This window comes from Amphiura filiformis, chromosome 18 (genome assembly GCF_039555335.1).
Source record: "Amphiura filiformis chromosome 18, Afil_fr2py, whole genome shotgun sequence".
In the NCBI taxonomy this organism is placed as follows: domain Eukaryota; kingdom Metazoa; phylum Echinodermata; class Ophiuroidea; order Amphilepidida; family Amphiuridae; genus Amphiura; species Amphiura filiformis.
In genome coordinates, this window is record NC_092645.1 from 16,295,011 (window position 1) to 16,314,679 (window position 19,669).

General features: G+C 44.9%; 1 protein-coding gene across 1 annotated transcript in view; it reads right to left on the minus strand.

The window, feature by feature from the left end:
* Nucleotides 1-19,669, minus strand: part of LOC140139927 (nuclear pore membrane glycoprotein 210-like) — a 73,944-nt gene that overhangs the window by 16,009 nt on the left and 38,266 nt on the right. Inside the window, 9 exon segments of the mRNA XM_072161707.1 lie at nt 2,399-2,656; nt 3,541-3,712; nt 6,286-6,380; nt 6,984-7,352; nt 8,029-8,271; nt 8,811-8,952; nt 16,764-16,891; nt 17,627-17,755; nt 18,166-18,267. Of these exon segments, the coding sequence (XP_072017808.1) occupies nt 2,399-2,656; nt 3,541-3,712; nt 6,286-6,380; nt 6,984-7,352; nt 8,029-8,271; nt 8,811-8,952; nt 16,764-16,891; nt 17,627-17,755; nt 18,166-18,267 (1,638 nt within the window).

Consider the following 19,669-nt stretch of genomic DNA (forward strand, 5'->3'; position numbering starts at 1 on the left):
ACTATTTGAAAAGGGGCAAGTCGAAAAGGGGGAAACTATTTGAAAAGGGAGAAAGTCGAAAAGGGGGAACTATTTGAAAAGGGGGAAAGTCGAAAAGGGGAAACTATGTGAAAAGGGGTAAGTCGACAAGGGGAAACTATTTGAAAAGGGGAAAGTCGAAAAGGGGAACTATTTGAAAAGTGGGAAAGTCGAAAAGGGGGAACTATTTGAAAAGGGGGAACTATTTGAAAAGGGGAAAGTCGAAAAGGGGGACTATTTGAAAAGGGGAAAGTCGAAAAGGGGAACTATTTGAAAAGGGGAAAGTCGAAAAGGGGAACTATTTGAAAAGGGGGAAAGTCGAAAAGGGGGAACTATTTGAAAAGGGGGAAAGACGAAAAGGGGGAACTATTTGAAAAGGGGGGAAAGTCGAAAAGGGGGAACTATTTGAAAAGGGGAAAGTCGAAAAGGGGGAACTATTTGAAAAGGGGAAAGTCGAAAAGGGGAACTATTTGAAAAGGGGAAAGTCGAAAAGGGGAACTATTTGAAAAGGGGAAACTATTTGAAAAGGGGAAAGTTAAACGGGGAAATATTTGAAAAAGGGGAAAGCATTTCGCAAAAGGGGAAAACTGAAAATTTGGGGAGATGAATTATAAAGGGGAGTTTGGCGGAGATCAGACACCGTGACGCTTTCTCCCATTTTCCCCTTCTGTTTTTCTTCTTTTTTTTTTTCATTTTGCTTTTCACCTTTCCACATTTTTTCTTCTCAGACAACCCTTGTTTACCAAAAGTAATAAATTTTATTTAATTTATGACTTACACAGCATTCTGTCATCCCTGTCTAGCCCGCTCCAAAGGTCTGACCTGGTTGTTAAACCGGCGCAGGCCAGATGTCAGAACTGCAAATCAAATGCAGCAAGGTAGAGGTTGTAATATCGTGCACATAGCTACCTATACCTTGCTGTGTACAGTGAACAGAGCGTGTATTTTGCTCACTGGCAATTGATACAAACAGAAGGTATCAATAAATGGGACAGTATGAATAATGGATCGTTTTCGAAGTTTATGTTGTGATGAAGTTTGGCAGTCAACATGTGCGATGATGCCGAGTATTAGGGAACAAACCAAAAGATCAATGACGTCCTATGAACGAAACTAGTTTCGTTTAGGGGTGAGGGGGGAAAAATACTCGATTACGTTTATACAAAACCATCGGTCTGAAGAATGTGTCATTATTATTATTATGTCAAAATTTTCAACATTTCATTATTACGCTTTCTGGCAGGGAGGAGGGGTCGGCTGAGAAATGAAACTAGTTACGTTTATAGGACGTCATCGATCTTTTGGTTTGTTCCCTTATAGGGTCTACAGGGTTTTAACAACATGGTGTATCGCCTAAACTTGGTCAGTTGTATTTGTAGAGCTGAATAGATTTCGGGGTCATCCAAGGTCACCCAGGGTTCATCTGAGGTCAAATGACTAAAAAACTGTCATAATGGCACGAAACTTGGTGGGTATAGTCAACACTTAGAGTAAAATTTTGGAAGGTCATTTCGGGTCATCCGAGGTCACCCAGGGGCATTTGAGGTCAAATTACTAAAAACTGTTATATGGGCTCGAAACTTGGTGGGTATAGTCAACATTTAGATTCAAATTATTGGAAGGTCATTTCGGTGTCATCCGATGTCACCCAGGGGTCATCTGATGTCAAATTACTAAAAACTGACATAACAGCATGAAATTTGGTGAGTACAGTCAACATTAATAGTCAAATGTTTGGAAGGTCATTTTTGGGGTAATCCAAGGTCACTTAGGGGTCATCTGAGGTCAAATGACTAACATCTGTCGTATGGGCATGAAACTTGGTGGGTACAGTCAATATTGCTAGGAAACTGTCTATACATACAAACTGAACTTCCACCACACGGCTCGGGTTGTTTTGGTAAAGCAATACCAACACCTGTTGTGAACTCGTCACCACGAGGGGATATCCCATATCCCAACCCGTGCTCTGGGCATCTTGTAAAACATAAACATTACACAGCCGTGCGGCCTATTACATTTCCATATTATTTCCTTCTTTAATCACCCCACACTCCCCATCCACCATCCAGGCTTACGCCCATACAGGGTTCTGAAAAGAAACTCACATCTAAACACAACCACTACCATACCATCACCCAACAACCTTACACACCAACCGCGTATGCCGAAAACCGCGCAACCCGAGAACCGCTCTAGTTGTTTAAACTTTTATCTCAAGAATCACTGAAACAATACTGGGTTTTAATTGTTTGTACTCATTTCAATGCATTTTTCATGCCGATTCCAAATATGGTCACGAAAATGTACAATTCTCAAATTTTTAAATTTTTTTGAAAACTTGTCGCACATGGAGAGGGATAACTGATAACTGACTCACCTTCAGTACAGTGCTACCAGCATGTGCAGCCCTCGCTACAAAAGTGCCATTATCAGGGCCAGACTGCAGCTGTAACAGATCAAATCTATTCAACCGATGATGTAACACAGCATTGGTAGCGTGAAACTTGTCGCCAATATTGTCATAAAAGTTTACCGACATAGATATTGTGGCGCCAATGGGGAATACGGCAAGTTTGTCGTCCGTGGTCTGGATGTCGGTACGGCTGTCAATGCCGATGTATGAAACTGGTTTTACCTGGGGAAACAATACATTGATAAGAATTAAATGAAAAACTCAGGTGCAAAAAACTGATATATAATTTTTTTTTTCCATTTGAGATAGGTGAATATAAAATGTCCAAATTCCCTATTTCCTCTATTAAATGTCCCCAGGGCATGAAATTTTAAAAGGGGGGGGGGCATTTATTAAAGGTCACTTAAAACGATATTCCTGTTAAAATTGTTAGCTTAAGCTTCAAAATCATGCTGAAATGACAAACTATGAACTTTGGATCAATGATTTCTGGTTCACTTTCTGGTCTACAATGTCACTTTCTTCAATTACTGACGCCACTACTGATCGTGTGTGCACCATGGTAAGCTTACTTCACGAGATAGCATGGAAATTGTTTGTTTCAGGGGTAAATTAGGGGGGGGGGCATTTATTTAATTTAATTTGACAAAAAGACTGGAGGGGCATTTATTAGAAGAGGGATGTTTAATAGAGGAAATATGGTAAAGAACATTGTAGGGTCATATTTGGGCTTGTCGTGACCTTTGAATGCAGACGAAGGTTTGAAGGTGAATTCTGGTGTTTAAGGGTATTTATAATACAGGGATGTAAGTAGCTCATGGAAAAAACCCTGAAACGGTGGGAGCGAAGTGAGCAAACCCATCGCTTGATCGCCATCTTTTCAGCCAACGCTAGAGATCGGGGAATAGGCTATGAGGGTATCACCTTAATTAAACCTCATTGCCTAAACTGCATATTTTTAAAACAAGCAACTTGCAGGCATGGAACAACACCATCAGTCACTAGTTTTCACCCTTGGTCTAAATGTTATGGGTCACTTCTCTTCCATATACAACATTTGCTGAATACCATAAAAGAAATGAATTGCATCTTCCACTCATTCATACCTTGACCAGTATCACCAACGTCTGGTTCACACCAAAGTTCTCATGTGCAATGACCATCACCGATGCTTGACCTGTCCTGGCTTCAGTGGTCACCAAGCCCTGAGAGTTGACCCTTAATAGTTGCTCTCGGTCGTTGCTGAGGACTTGGTAGGACATCCTAGCAGTTCCATCCCTGATAAACAAAACAATTGAATACATGAATACAAAACCCACCCAAGTCCATGGGAAGTGATTTTGAGAGAAAAACCTGTGTATCATTTTAATTCCTTCAATTATATTTACCTGGTCAATATGGTAAGTTTTACTTGCAAATGAGTGGGTTAAACTGTATTAAATATGACGATTAGCATTTCAGGGACTTAGTGGGGTTCATTTTAAATTCTGGACTTGGGTGGTTTTTTGAATCATATACAAAGACAACAATATTGGAATGAGATTACCACTAGTAAGATAATACAAAATAAAGCACACATGTATGTATAATGTTGATAAACATTCTGCCATGTAATATAAACCACACACTTTCCTTTATTAAGCCCATTTTTTCCTTCAAAAGTCACTCTCCAGCAATGAATGTGTTACAAGCGGACTTTTATACATACTGGATTTCAATCAATGTGTTACAAGACTCAAATCATGGACTTGGGTGGTTCTTTCATACATGCTATTTTTCACATGCTCAATAGACACAGAGGATGAATTTGAGTTGTTTTTCATACATATGACAGGCCTATGTATAGCAACAATTTCCCATGCTTAACTCAATTTGGCCACAGTGTGGACTTGGGTGGGTTTTGTATTCATATATTCAATTGATATGTATTTAGTCAAAGGTAATTATTCCATGAATTTGATGCAAGATGGTATGACATCCTCGGGCTGTTCCAATCCTGGTTAGGAATAAACTGAGATTTAAGAAATGGCATTTGCTATTTTCAAGTAGTGGTTAACAGGCACCTAATTAGGCTACCAAATCGCGGGTTTGGCAACACTGATTATCATCTCTTACAACCTGCTTGCATTCAACTGATGACAGCTAGTGGTCACTTCAAATCATCCACATATGAAGTTTCGGAATGTTCTCTCATAATTACTGGTTGGCAAATACTTACCTACACAAGTACCATGCCTAGGGTGCATCAAACGCCCCTCATGTCAATGTTATTTTTTGCTTGAGTGATTAAAGTGTGCCACTTATCAAGTTAAATAAGTGCTCCAAATTTAAATTCAAATGGAGGTCGGAAAATGGGTCCTCCGCAAGCTCAAAGTTTGAATGTTATTTGTAAGTATAACGGTAGAACTACAAATGAGACAGCTATTTAGTTTTACGCACTTTTTGACATGTAAAATAAAGGCTGCCATATTGATTCTGCATTAAACAGTGTGTTTGTAACTAAAATGTGTCACCTTATACTTAACAAATCATAACAATCATGCTAGGATGATGTCACAGGTTAGTCATGCCTTAAAATGAATAGCTGCCCCATGTATTTAAATACATAATAAATCACACATTTCTCTTATTTGCGTTATTTCACCTGTTACTATCAGAAAGTGGGCAATATAATAATCATGTTGTCATAATCTTTCAAGTCATAACTGTCACTTTCCTTTTAGAAGTTATTAGTATAGATAAAGTTCAGTTGCAGCTATACAGTTGACGCTTTCGCAGATTGGGTGTCTTTTTCCTATCTTGTTCAACCACCTGCAAAACATTCTGATAATGTTTCTCACTGTGGGCTGTAGCCAAGAAATCTGCACTAAGTTTCACACCGCTGCTCTGCTGCGCCATTAACCACATTGATGGCTTTGACATTGCTTAGGGAAGACAGATATGCTGGGGACTCTGGCCATGTGTCTACAGCATCTGTTAAGAACTCGTCGTTAATCTGCAAGATGTTCATAGTAAACCACGAATCTCTGCCTGCAAAATCAGCTAAAGCCTGAACCATACCGATCACTTCATCAGGTTTAACTGCGAGAAGCCTACTAGCAAGAGCTTGCTTCTCCTGTGGTGGCACCTTTAACTGAAAATGATGGAGCTGCGATGCATGCCCTCACGTTGATGGTGTACCGAGAGTTCCACAATGAACACAAAATTAGCAATTTTCCTGTAACATTTATGGACATAGTTACTGGCAACTGCATCAACATTTTTCCCTTGCAACAAACAACCCTGTCATTTTGATTCTGTAAATGTTCTGCTAAATTTTCTAGCTTTATTATTTCTCTCAAATTTGCAGCTGCATTTGCCACAACGGAAACCACTTCCATGACGTCAGACTATATCAGGACCGCGACACTCCGGAAGACAAAAAAATGTGACTCTTGAGCTGGTCTCCTGCACAACCGGTTAATTATGTGGTCCTGGCGGTATGAACGACGAGTGTCAGTGTGGGAGACTAGCGTGAGAGTCACATTTTCTGTCCTTACATCGGTATAGGCCGTTTGCACGTAAATTGTACAGAGTGTCAATTCTCTATCTTCTTTTTCTCAAGACTATATCCTAGTCTTTTAGAAGACTTAACCTATCTGACAACTGCATTGGGCTATTCCATCTGAAATCCATACACCTGCTATGGAAGACATAACCTTAATCTCCCACACAGGGAGTGTGCTTTTCAAACAGGGTAATCTGAATGGGTGACTCCATTCAAAATCTATACCCCCTGTGTAGGAGATTAAGGTCATGTTTTGTATAGAGGGCATATGCATTTCAATTGGAATGGCCAATTCTTTCCTTACCTTGTTGTTTTAATCTGTGCCTGAGTACTTGGTGTGAGTAGCATCTGACTGTGACAGCAAGGATCTGGTTTGATCAATTCTAACCTCTCAAATACCTGGAAATAAAAGTAGCATAACAGGAATAGATACATGAAGAGCAAAAACCTATAGACAATTTCATGCATTCCTACACCTCAATGGCAGCCATAGATGGGTCCGCGACGGGTCCATCCCACCTGCAATGTGAAATGATGCGGCCTTGGCAGGAATTTTAAACTGCATTCCATATCACCCGTGTTACACGTAGACAAAAGAATGATGAAAGTTTACAACACATTACAATATATGATGGATATTTAAGTGGCTTTAAATCACCCAATTGGGCAGTCACAGCACCAGTTTGGTGCAGACGGGACCCAGTAATGGCAGAATATATTCTGACCATCAATTGGCTCCTTGGATTCATCTATATATGGGTCCCTACTCCCCACTTTTTAGATTCTCAAGCACCCTGATTCAAATTAATCATGGGTCAAAAATGAACAATTGCAGTTGGCTAACAGTAATTCCATCCAGGAACGCCACTGTTCAACAGTATCTCACGCCAAGCAATTCCAAACAGTTGACAGCAGTGATGTTGATGTCATTTCTCGATATTGAGACCAAGAAATGAACCTATTGACTTTATTCTTCATATACTTTGTTCCCTTCACACTTACCGTGATTTGTATTTCATCAATCAGCAGTGCATTTCTCTTGACTTGATTCATGCTATCCGTTCCTACAGAGACCTGCAATCTGAGAGTCGCCTCACCAGCGTGTAGAGTACGTATACGCATTGCGACATTATGCGGGGCACGGCTTGACACACCACCATCGTAAAATACCGGTTCAACTTGGAAGACGTTAGGGTTGGAGACAGACCAGTAGAACTCTAGCCCTGGAATGCAGTGACCAAAAGTGAACGGAGTTTCATATTCGTTGGTCCCCATGGCATATACGGGCATCTCGGTTCCTGTCTGCAGGCGTAGTAATGAAGAATGAATCTTGACCCCGGCAAGTTGTATTACGTTCACATCAGCCGTGTCCTGTTTAACAAATTCAAAGGAAGAAAGCTTGTTGTATCTGTGCAATACTATTGTATCAGCATGTTTGGTCTTCTTGGAGCTCCCTCCTCTGGACATCCCAACAAGAATTAAGGGATTTTACTGGAAGGCACTTAGTTTGTGCCTGAAATTACAGTTATGTCACAGGAACCCACATGCGCCATTAGGCAAATCTTTACAGTATTTTTATATAGAACTGAAAAATAGCCGCTGACAGCATTTTTTTTTACTGTGATCAAATACCCAGGAAATATTCATCACTACTAACATCATTTGCATAATTACAGGAGAAGTATTGATATGTCTGTCTCTTTATGAATATTGATATAACACAAGAATTTAAAAAATTGTCAAAATAATTTGATCTCAAAGAGTCTGTGGATGTGGCGGAAACACACACTTTGGGGATACTTATGACAAATCTCAAATCACTTAAAAGTTAATTTTTTTTATTACTTCTATGGTCTGTGCTGTGGGCCAAGCATAAACACAGAATTGATAACAAGCACACTGAATGGCTAAACAACAGTCTTGACAACAAGAGAGTTGACCCATTGGGCATCGGCGTGTAGAAGGGGAGGAGACCTCGCCACTTCTGTGCAATCACCAATCACCAGCCTGTACCCTGACCACAGGAGTACTAAAATAATTACTGTACCTGTGAGTACACAACTGATGAGCCTGCCTCTGTATCCAATCCCATTGCTTTCCCTGTCACTCTGGTACGTCCCACTGCGTTTGCCGTCAACAATCCGCTACTGGTGATGCTGGCAGTGGTACTGTCACGTATGACATAGTCTACTTGGGACTGAGGCTGGGGTCCGCCCACACTGCGTACTTGGAAATCGCAGCCAACGAGTAGAGTGATGTTGCGTGGCGAGAGTCGCATCGGGGGGAAAACCTGGCAAATGCAACAAGATTGTTGGAATAAGGTTATGATGAAATAAATTGAACAATTATATGCAGTGACATGACATTTTTACAGGAAAAGTAATTTCACTTAGCAATTTATAAAAAAAAATAGTGCTGAAGAAAAAGATATCCTGTGATTTTTATCCCACACACAAACCCCAGAAAATAAATGAACCAACCCTTTGAGCATTACGCAACAAAATAAATACTTTGACACTATGGATTCAAGATTAAGGTCAAGGTTTAAATTATGGTAAATATTCGCTGGCTGTCATTTATGTATGTGGAGACTTGTGTTGGAAAATCATTTAACAATTAAAGATAACAACAATTTATCATATCAGGACCAAGTTACTGCAAATATCACACAAGGCTGAAATGGACAAACATATATCACATTTTTTGCTTGAACTCTTCAATATATTCAATCTGAATCAAAACTGCTTGTTCACAGTTTCAAGCTCTAAGTCAAGTTCCTATTTACTAAAAACAGTCAAATCTTGAAACAGAATCAATCAAATCTATTACCTGTATATCTCTAAGTTTACTGGATATCATGTGACCAGTCTTAGAGGCAGCGGTGAAGGATAGAGTTGTGAATCCAAGTATAGAGCCGTGTACTTTGTAGTACGCTGTGTACATGTCATCTTGGCCTTTGGTTGGATCAGGTCTGGTAATGAGATCAAAAAAAAAAGTTTATTAAAAGGGTTGTAGCTATGGTGGGTGGCATGGCACTCATCGTTAATGCCATCCACCACTTAACAATGATTTAAACCGATAATAGTCCCAAACAGAAATGTTTGGTAGACTCATAACCGGTGCGATCTTACCTTTCCGATGTTGATTAAGATACTTCTTGCCTCGATCCCGAGATGCGGACAAACCAATAGTCATTTTGTCCCACATAAATGAATAAATAACAAAACCCCGATCCCCGGTGGACTCACCCAAAAGGTGACCTCACACCATATGATCGCCCCTTATCCGACTTGGGATCCCCTACCGGACCAAACTTGTAGGGGTGGCGGGTCCGGGATAATCAACATCGGAAAGGTAAGATCGCACCGGTTATGAGTCTACCAAACATTTCTGTTTGGGACTAGACTCAGTACACCGGTCGATCTTACCGCTTCCGATGTTGATTAAGATACTTCTTGCATCAACATCTGAAAGATCGATCTAGCAAGTAACCGACGGATGGAGGTACAAGATTGGTCAGCATCTGATCAGGGATCGGGAGCGGTAACGATGGTTTTCGCGAGGTCAGAAAATATTGTCCCCAACGGTCGGGAAACAAAAAAGACCACGCGATCACAGACATAAACCTCCTTACTTAATAAGTTTGGTGGTTAAGAATAGCGACACTGGTTCTTACCATGGTGAGTATTCTGTATAGTCTGAAAACCTGGTACCCGTACACCACCGTATTATGATCGCCAACAATGTCCCGGTAAACCTCCGCCCGTCTCTGATTACTAACGTAAACGGAAGTATCGTAGAGAAGGGCGAAGGTGGCTTCCGGGACACCGCCCCGGGGACACCGCCTGCTAGATCTCCTCAAGGGACAACCGAACGGTATACCCAAGATGATGAGATAGCTCGTGTCGAGTGGGTCGTGGGACGCGAAACCTTCGCGAGCCCCCGGACCCCACCAACACCTGGACCAGCCATTGCGACAGCGGCTGGACCGAAAGGCTCTGTAAGGGTGATGAATGCGGTCGTGAGTCCCTCGCAAGGCTTGTGTTCGGAAGACATAGTGCTGCAGCGCCTTATCGGACACCCCAGCCTATCTTTGGCTTCAGCCGAACCTTGCCCAACCCTGGGGATTGGAGAGGGACGAATGTCGGTATGCACCGCGCCCGCTCGTAGTCACGAGAACAGAGCGCCAAACAGTGTCGCTCCAGTGTTTGTGAACACGAAGCTAACCTCGAGACCGTGTGCAACTCAGCACCGCCGTCCCGAAGCCAACGCCAAACCGAAAGCCATCTTGAGAGTTACGATTTAAGCGCCGCTTTTGACGGAAGGTCAAAAGGGTGACCCTTAAAGTAATCTAAGACTGTGTTGGGATCCCTTAGGAGGATCACTTTCCTTTTGGTAGACACTCGCTGAACATACAGTCGAGGCGTAGACTAATAAGGTAACCATCGGCTATGATAGTCGAATTCGCCTCGAAACCTCGGTGAATGGAGAGGACAGCTGACTTATAGCTGGCCCCAGTGGCCCGCTGAAGTCTTGCTTGGAACTTTTCTGTCAGAAACTCCGGAACTAGCAGCACAGAGGTTCTAGCGGGAGAGCTATTTGTCTCATTGCACCAAGCGTAGTATGGAGCCAGACTCTGGCTATACGCACGGAGGGTAGACTTCCGCTCAGCCCCGGCGATGAGAAAACAGCTTCTGATGAAAAGTATCCCTCCGCTGCGTGTTCCCTGGTAAGGGCCATGCAGCTAACTGCAGGTGCTCTAGTGATAGACTGGGTACCTCCGCTCCGGGCAGCCGGAGTAGATCTGTGACCTTGCCGCTAGCAGAATGACAATGCAGTCTTCCCACCCGATCTTGGCCACCACCCTCATGAGTAGTGAGATCGGAGGGACTGCATAAGCTGCCATCCCTCCCCAGTCTATGGACAGAGCGTCCACGGTGAATGCTTGGGGGGCCGCGACCCTTGAGCAGTACACCGGCAGTGGATGATTGCGATGAGATGCGAACAGATCTTTCGAGGGGTGGTACATCCCTTGAAGATCGCCTGAGCGACCTCATGGAGCAAGGGACCATTCTGCTGGTCCCGACACCCTTCCTCGTGACAGATTGTGCGCGAGGATGCTGGTGACGCCCAGCGATGTGTATCGCCTCATCGTAATCTGCCTGAACTTGCACCACCCTATCAGGTGTCGTGCATGCAGGCTCAATCGTGTGGCCCGGAGTCCCCTTGTCTGTTGGGGTAGGCTACCACGGTTGTGTTATCCGTCAGGACAACGGTATGTGATTCCACGATCACCTCCTCGTAAGCGAGGGAGGGTGATGTGAAACTCTGTCTCTATGGCCCCCATAGGCCCGAGACGGAGTCTCCGGGATGTGGACCCCCAGCCCGCTTTTGACGCTATGGTCGCCACTACGTGACATACCGGGGTGCAGGAAACCTGACACCCTGGGTCAAATTGGGCTGATGGGTCCACCACCAGAGTTCCTCTCGCGCGATCTCCGACAACGGAACCGCGAGGGATATTGGTGACGACTGGGCCTGCAAGCAGGCTAGAAGGTGTAGTTGGGTAAGCCTAACGTAGAAACGGCAGTACAGTACGAGGTCTACCATACTGGCCATTAGGCCTACCACCTTCATCCATGCCACAGCGGGTTTTGCCCGAGACTCGCCAAGAGTCAGGCACACCGCACCATGTTCGCCACCCGCCGGGTGAGAGCACCGCGAACCCCTCCGTGAGGGTGATCTGGGCCCCTACAAATAGTGGTGTCATGCGTCGGGACCACGCTGGACTTTTTGAGCTGATCAAAAATCCAGGGTCCCGCACCCCACGGACTATCAACCCCATGAGACCCGTAGTCTTCAGTGGAGTGCGTCCGTATATGAGCCAAACGTCCAGGTAGCAACTGATGTTGACACCCCTGTGCTTCAGGTACGCTGCCACCGCTCTGACCAAGAGTGTTAAACACCCTGGGAGAGATGGACAGGCCGGAAGGCCGGTATCAAAACTGGTAATTTTGATCCTGTACCTAGAAGCGCAGATGCCTCCGATCTTGAGCGGCGATTGGCATATGCAGATAGGCGTCCGAGAGATCTAGCGATGTTGTTCCCATGCCCTGATGGGGCAGGCTAGCACCGAGGCGAGAGTCCCCATTCTGAACCTCTTGGGCCTGAAGCACGCGTTCAACAGCCTGCGGTTCCGGCTGGGGGTCCCGTCGCCGGTCTTCCTTGGAGCCAATGGCTCCAAGATCACCCGTAGAACGGGGGTAGACCGGGACAATCGCCCGCTTCGTGAGAAGCTGTGTGATCCCTGTCAGTAGTGCCCGACGCTGGGGGCCGCCTGACGGCACTACTGTGGACCTCTGAAATGTGCAGACGAATGTGGGGGAGACTGGGTTGCCAGTCTGTAACCCCCACTCACCACTGACCATACCCAGGCGCTCAAAGAGATGGTTTCCCACCTCTGGGTGAAAGCCATAAGCGGTCGTCCACTGGGAGATCCCGCTGTGGAAAAACCGCTGAGCCCCCAGGAATGCTCTGCCTAGCTTCCCTTGGAAGAGCGCTTGCTCTTCTTCGGGGCTTGCCAGCTGTTCCTGTGCTACCCTTGCGCCTCCCAGAAATGGGTGCTGCAGAGGTAGTGGGCTCAGGTACTGTTGGTGGTGCACGGCCTGCTGAAGTCGGAGCTCCTACCCATGGTAAGGGCAGTTTCCGACCTCTTCAGAGTGCTCCGTTGGTAGCTTCTTTGCACGGTCCTCCACCGTGGCGCAGAAGCATCCAAAGAGAAAAGGACCCTGCCTTTCCATCGCGTGAGCGATTGGAGTGGCAGGCCCTCCCCCGGGCGCTGAGTGGACACCCTATGGGCTAGGCCCATGGAGCTCTCGTTGAGGCTAGCTAATAGGCTCACCTCGCGGAAGAGCTCAGATGTTGTCTGAGCGTGATACGCTTGACGACATCTGGGTCCTCCCTCTCGGATCCCCTCAGGTAGGTCCTGTGGTCCTCCCGCTACACGCAGAGGAAGCGTGCAAGCACGCGCGCATAGCTCTACTGAGCTCGACAGCCCCACGATATCTACCCGTGAGGTTTGCCGGGAATGAGAGTGCAGGCGCCCCTGTGAGGAAGCAGCAGCTGAGCATCCTACTGAAAGGATCCCTGGTCCTCCTCCATGGACTCCCCCTTAGGGGGTGTCCGGAGGACGATCAGTGCTGTTGCTCCCCTCTCGGGGCAGCGGGGGAAGGAGATTGTAGTGATGTCACTACCGGACTCAGCTTCCGACTCCTTTCCCTCGCCCACAGTATCCGTATCATGCTCCGATGATGACGGTAACTGAGGACGGGCATCTGAAAGCGGGTAAGAAGGCATAACCACTGTGTGGCTCGCCGACTACCTGCCAGCAGAAGAGGGAGTACTCCCGCAAGACCCTGAGGTATCCGCCATGGCACCACTGGGTCCGCATGCTCTCGCAGCCGTCGTCCTAGCGCTAGCAGCCCGGGGCCTACCCTGATCAAGATCTGGGTTAGCCCCATGCCGGCTGGCCTGGTCAACAGCTGATGTTGGTACTGCGTGGCCATCGCTGGCGACACTTGCCACGGTGCTAGGCCGTGGAAGAAACACCCTGCGGCGGGTACCACGGGCATACCCAGCCGGCAGCTGACCCTGAAAGGATCCGCCACCAGGGTAACCCCATGGTACTGCAGTACCAGCACCGCCTCCCCCTTGTTGCCACAGAGACTGTGGCGACTAAGGCGGTGCTGCGGTACCGGTGCGGTATCAGCGTGGGTACCGTGAGGGTTCCCAACTGTGGACCGCTGTACCCTCGCCACACCGCGTCCCCTGTTTGGGGGCTCCCGCTGTGTGCTGGCGTGGTACCGGCGCGGTACTAGCATGGGTACCGTGAGGGTTCCCGGTTGTGTACCGCTGTATGCGTGGTTCCAGCGTAGGTGCCCGTGAGGGCTCCCGGCTGTGTACCACTGTACCCATGCCTCACTGCGCTCCCCGCAAGGATCAAGCCGCAGTATGGGTACCCCGCTATACCGCTGTCCCTTGGCTAGAGGGAGCTTGCCTAGTACCACGGGTAGCTGAGCGTGCAGATACCCCGATCAATCACCTCGCCACCTGAATAGGCAGCGCCAATCAATGGAGCTATGCCCTGTTGATTTGACAGTGATCGATCAAGAGAGGGTAATTGACCCATTGACGGTAATGGATCACCCACGCCCGCTGGCTCTCGAGGACATAAGTGGGTTGTTGATCAGCTAGGCTGTTCAAGCTACTTACTGTACCTCTAGAGCTTCGCCCAAGGTCGCTGTGTGTGGCGGACCACTCACGGCAGCTATGGGCGGGTGCATAGCGGCTACCACTGAAGTCAAGCCGTAGCTCGCCTTTGTAGCTGCCACCGAATGCACCTGGGTCGCTGTCCCGTGAGAGACTGCGCAGCCCAACCCCTGAATAATCGCCAGCCAGTCCAGTCCTGTGGACAGCCAGCAGCTATTCTAGGGCCCAGGGTATCACTCGGCGGTCCCGCCATGGAACGCTGCGTGTGACAACCCCAGTTGGTTCTGCTAAGACTACACCCACAGCGTTAGCAGCGGTATCGCTCTCTGTTGAACCCATGCATGCTAGGGTTCAACCCAGGCAAGCCCGGGTACCCTTGCATGCTGCCCGTCGCTGGCTACTACTGTGGCTGTTTGAGCCCGTAGATATGCCTGCAACAGACGGGTGTCCTCCTGCTAAAAACCCGTGAGGATTTTCGCTAGAGGACTGGTATCCTCCTGCTACAAAACCCGCTAGGGTTTTCGCTGGTGGTTACCGCTCTGCTGCCTGCTACTTTGCTCCGACGATAGTCAGTGCTTTCGCTGGCTGCTGAGCCTTTGGACGCTTAGCAGTCCCTCGAAGGAACCGCTTGCTTGTCCGGGACCGGAGCCCCTTAAGCAGACCTGCCATGACCCATAGGGGCTGTCACAGCAGAATCTACCGTGATCGACTGGTATCCTCCTGCTGCAAAACCCGCTTAGGGTTTTCGCTGGTGGTTACCGCTCTGCTGCCTGCTACTTTGCTCCGACGTATAGTCAGTGCTTTCGCTGGCTGCTGAGCCTTTGGACGCGCTTAGCAGTCCCGAAGGAACCGCCTGCTTGTCCGGGACCGGAGCCCCTTAAGCAGACCTGCCATGACCCATAGGGGCTGTCACAGCAGAATCCACCGTGATCGACCTTACCAGTGCCCTTGGTAGATTTCTTCTTCGTCTTATGGCGATGACGGAGCCTATCCCAATCGTCAAGCTGGAACTCGGAGAGTCCTAAGCAAAAGAAAGACATCTAGAAGATCGTGAGCACTCCCTGTGGGTGAAACAGAGCGGGTGTGGGTCCCGCTCCGTCACCAGGGAAGGGCAAGCCCGACAGGGCCGAGGCGAAGCGAGGAGAAAAGGGAGGGGGCACTACCCCCCAACACGCGACTCAAGCCCAGTAAGCAAACCTGAGCACGGAGGCTGGTCGCTAACGTTAGTGGTAAAGTAAGGACTGGCTAACTTTATTACTAAATGTCAGACGGGTCCCTACCAATCCCCACCGTATGAATATCTGATTAACTTTCGCCTTTATTGGACGGTAATGAAGACATAACGATAGAGTAATCACCCTAACATAGCAACAATAACCTACCGTACATGAAATACAATGTGTATGTACAAACATCTATTGTAACTTACAGGCTGCAATGGTTGTTTTACGTGGGAAACAAAATGAATGGCGCCAACGAGCGCCATTTTGAATTGCTCGTGTGTCCCGTATACAAACGGAGGCACGATATGTAGCTAAGTTTTGGATCGTTTTTTGTTACTTTTTCGCCAGAAAATGCCGTCAAAACTATCCTCAGCCGAACAATACCGGTTTGGTTTTACCTAAGGTGTGAAACTACAACCAGTATATCTCGCCTTTGGTCGAGAAATTGATACACAGTGCTATGAACAATCGATAGGCACGTCTGTGTCAGTCGGAGACCAAGGAGGATAAGGGACGATCATATGGTGTGACGTCACCTTTTGGGTGAGTCCACCGGGGATCGGGGGTTTTGTTATTTATTCATTTATGTGGGACAAAATGACTATTGGTTTTTCCGCATCTCGGGATCGATGCAAGAAGTATCTTAATCAACATCGGAAACGGTAAGATCGACCGGTGTACTGAGTCTGTGTGATTTGTATAAAGAACAGATTACTATTTAAATGTTAGTTTTCACTGATCACATTGTCCCCTTTTAATTTCAAGCCAAACAAATGAGCTAAAATGAAGAAAATTGCTATTTCATTCCAGCACCTACAATGCGTGTATTACCTTGCTGATCGTACTATATGTATTATTGCACGGAGCATCACACAGCTGGAATGTATAGACGTATGACAAATAGGGATATGCACACAATTTATACATCACTGATTCAATGATACAATTACACATGACCCGACATTCACGAGACGTGTAAGCAAGCACTAGATCGGTGAACTCTGAATAAAATTGGCAATCTCCAGATTTAATATAAAAACTGAAAATGTTTTTGTAAATATAGCACTTCAGGCTTAGTCTTGCACATGGTATTTTAGTACACCACTGAGCATTACAATCATGCAAATTCAAGAAAAATTGAGGGTATCGCTGTGGAGCAAATCACACATTATGGCTTTAAGTGTTGCTGATCAGCATTCATTCCATGTCAACTTCTATTAGTCATATAATAATTGGTTCATAATTTCAATTTGTGTACCAATTTCAGATCTTAAGATCTGTCCCAACTTACCTAATAGTGATGATGTCTGATGCAGGTTTGGGTTCCAATCCCATCAGTGGGAAGTAAGAGACAGATAACGGCTGTCTACTGGCATCAAGGACCTGTACTGTGGCCGTTATGTCATGCTCTACTTGGACCTGCATGGGAATTGAAAGACAAAAAGAAATGCTTATACATGTAGCTTTGTCTACTTGTACATAATTGATGATTAAAGTTAAACTGAAAGAATAAATATTTAGACACTGTATACACTCAGTACCAAGAGTGTTAACAGGACTTGCCAGATTGAGCCTTAAAAAGTCACAGTAGAATAAATTTTGGCTTTCACAAAAAAGGAGACCAATATCAATACTTTTATATAAAGCAAAGAGCAATTTTTCTAGGCATTTTTGACATAGTGCCTCCAGGAAAAAAAGTTTCCTATTACAAAGACCTAGGTTTTGAGACAATTTGTATATAGGTGAAAACTATAGGCCATGCGTTGTTGTTTCTTCAATCATCACGACAAATCGTAACAAACCGTCTTGAGTTTGATTGACAGGCGCAAACTAGTACTGTCCGTAAATAAATTCATCAGGATTGTCCATAATACATTATTTACAAAAGTTCTGGTGTACAAATCCAAAAGTATTTCGGTATAAAGATGTTATAAACATACCTCAATGACGTTTCGTACTACATCATAGTACTTTTTCAAATTGACTGATCAACTCTCACACTCCTGGTCTGTTTCCTGTTGGAACTCGACATTATGGTGTTTTGGAGTGGAGTAACATCTTTATACCGAAATACTTTTGGATTTGTACACCAGAACTTTTGTAAATAATAATATCTTCTGACTTTTATTATAGTTCTGTGGTAGAAATTGTTACCTTGTCCACAACCCTGAGGTCAATTATGTTGACCCCTGCGATGTGAATCTGTGCTGATGCATGCTGGGTAGTCTCCAAGCAAAGATCGTGTGCTGTAATGGTTACTGTGCCATCATTCAAAGGTTTCACCTGTGAAGAAATTTAAAAAAATATATCAGATTGAAAGCTCTCGATTTCATGTGCAATATATTTCTCTCCAATATAATCACGGGTCATAACTACAATCATAGAATTCTTGGAATTATCATCCTTAAGGTCTGTTCATACTATGCCGCACATGTGATGCGATGCAATGCCGCACTGCACCGTACCGCAGAATACTTCAGTTGCGGTATCGCAATAAAGTTGAATACATTTTAACTTGGAAATGTGATGAGTTGCATTGAGTTGCGGAAAAAAGTAATCACCGGCAATGCACCGCATCGCACAGCAATTGCGGCGTAGTATGAACAGACCGTTACACAAGCCACAGATTTGATGAACAAATCCAAACACAGAATAGAACACGATTTACATAGATCTGAAGGATTATTCCTTACCTCTATCTTCTTTCTTTTCTCATCAAATATCACCTCAGCTATACCCTGTATGTTGGGGGTGATCCAGAAGTGACCAGACCCGCCTTGAAGATCCAAATACACCTAAAAATCACAAGAAAACAAAGCAGAAAGGTAGAATCCTATAGATACAGAGATGTTCCAAGTGCCAGCTTCATCTGACATCACGGTTTTCTTATTTCTTAATCAATGATGTAGAATCAAAGAGTACAACATCCACACACCCCTTATATGGAGAACATGGCCTTAATCTCCTACACAGTTGTTTTAAATGGCATCACTCATTCAGGTAACCCTATTTGACATTCACACTCCCTGTTATGTATGGAAGATTAAGGTCATGTCTTCCATACACTATGGTATTTTTACACTGAAAATCACACAGATATCTTAAATGAACACTGAAAATTTGAAACAATTAACAGCACTACTAAAAATAACAGTAGTCATGTTCAGACGGTGCCTTACCATCGATGATTACTAATCAGCGATGGTAACTTGTAATCCCCTAATCAACGACAAGCGTCCACATGGCGGCTAACCTTCGACAATTCCAATATTTATCAACAAGCCAGCACCTTGCTTGTTGATAAAAAACCAGAAGTGGACCGTATACCGCGAGAAAATATGAAATGAAACATTGATGTTCTACGATCGCGATGTTGAATTAAATTTCGTTGGCATGGTTGGTGAAAATTCATAGGCCTTATCATGTACTGCTAAAAAAATGGCAGAAAAATATAATGAATATAAGCCTACATCATTTATTTCATGCTGAATATTTTAAACATGATTTATTTAGCCATGAATTAAATTTTTTTTTTTTTTGCGGATGAATCCACCAGTGCAGCTAAAAATAAATCGGCGAGACTCGCGGTGGCTTCATTATTTTTTATAGTGAAAAAGATTTTTTTAAATCATGCTGTTACTAAATTAAAATAAATATGGCCTATTATTTGAAATTGAACTGTGAAAGATCAAATTCTTAGACCATTTAATTTTTATTTCTTGCGCTCAACAATATACTGAATCCTTTGGTCAAACTCACTGTCGGGGGTTCCCCAATGGCCGTAAATGTGATACGAGAACGAATACCAAAAAACCATCATAATTCTATTCTAATCTTCTGTCTCTTTTTTCAAGTTTGCTACTTTATTTTTACGCCAAACAATTAAGAAAATACTATATAATATTCCTACTAAAAATGCAATGCTATGGAAACTCCGTCTTTCACTGCTATAATTTGACGGCTAAACATGCTATGTATAGACACCATGCAAGGTCATGTTAAACTTCGACTTCGATGATTAGCGTGTCAACACGGCCACTGTCATCGACAACTGCTCGTAGTTTAGGTCTAAACCATAAGATTTCTTATGGTTAGTAACTTGAAGTTTACTCGTTGATTACTAAACCACGATTGCGTCCACACGGTCACTAACTACAAGCTAATCATCGTACCGTCTGAACGTGCCTAGTGAAATAG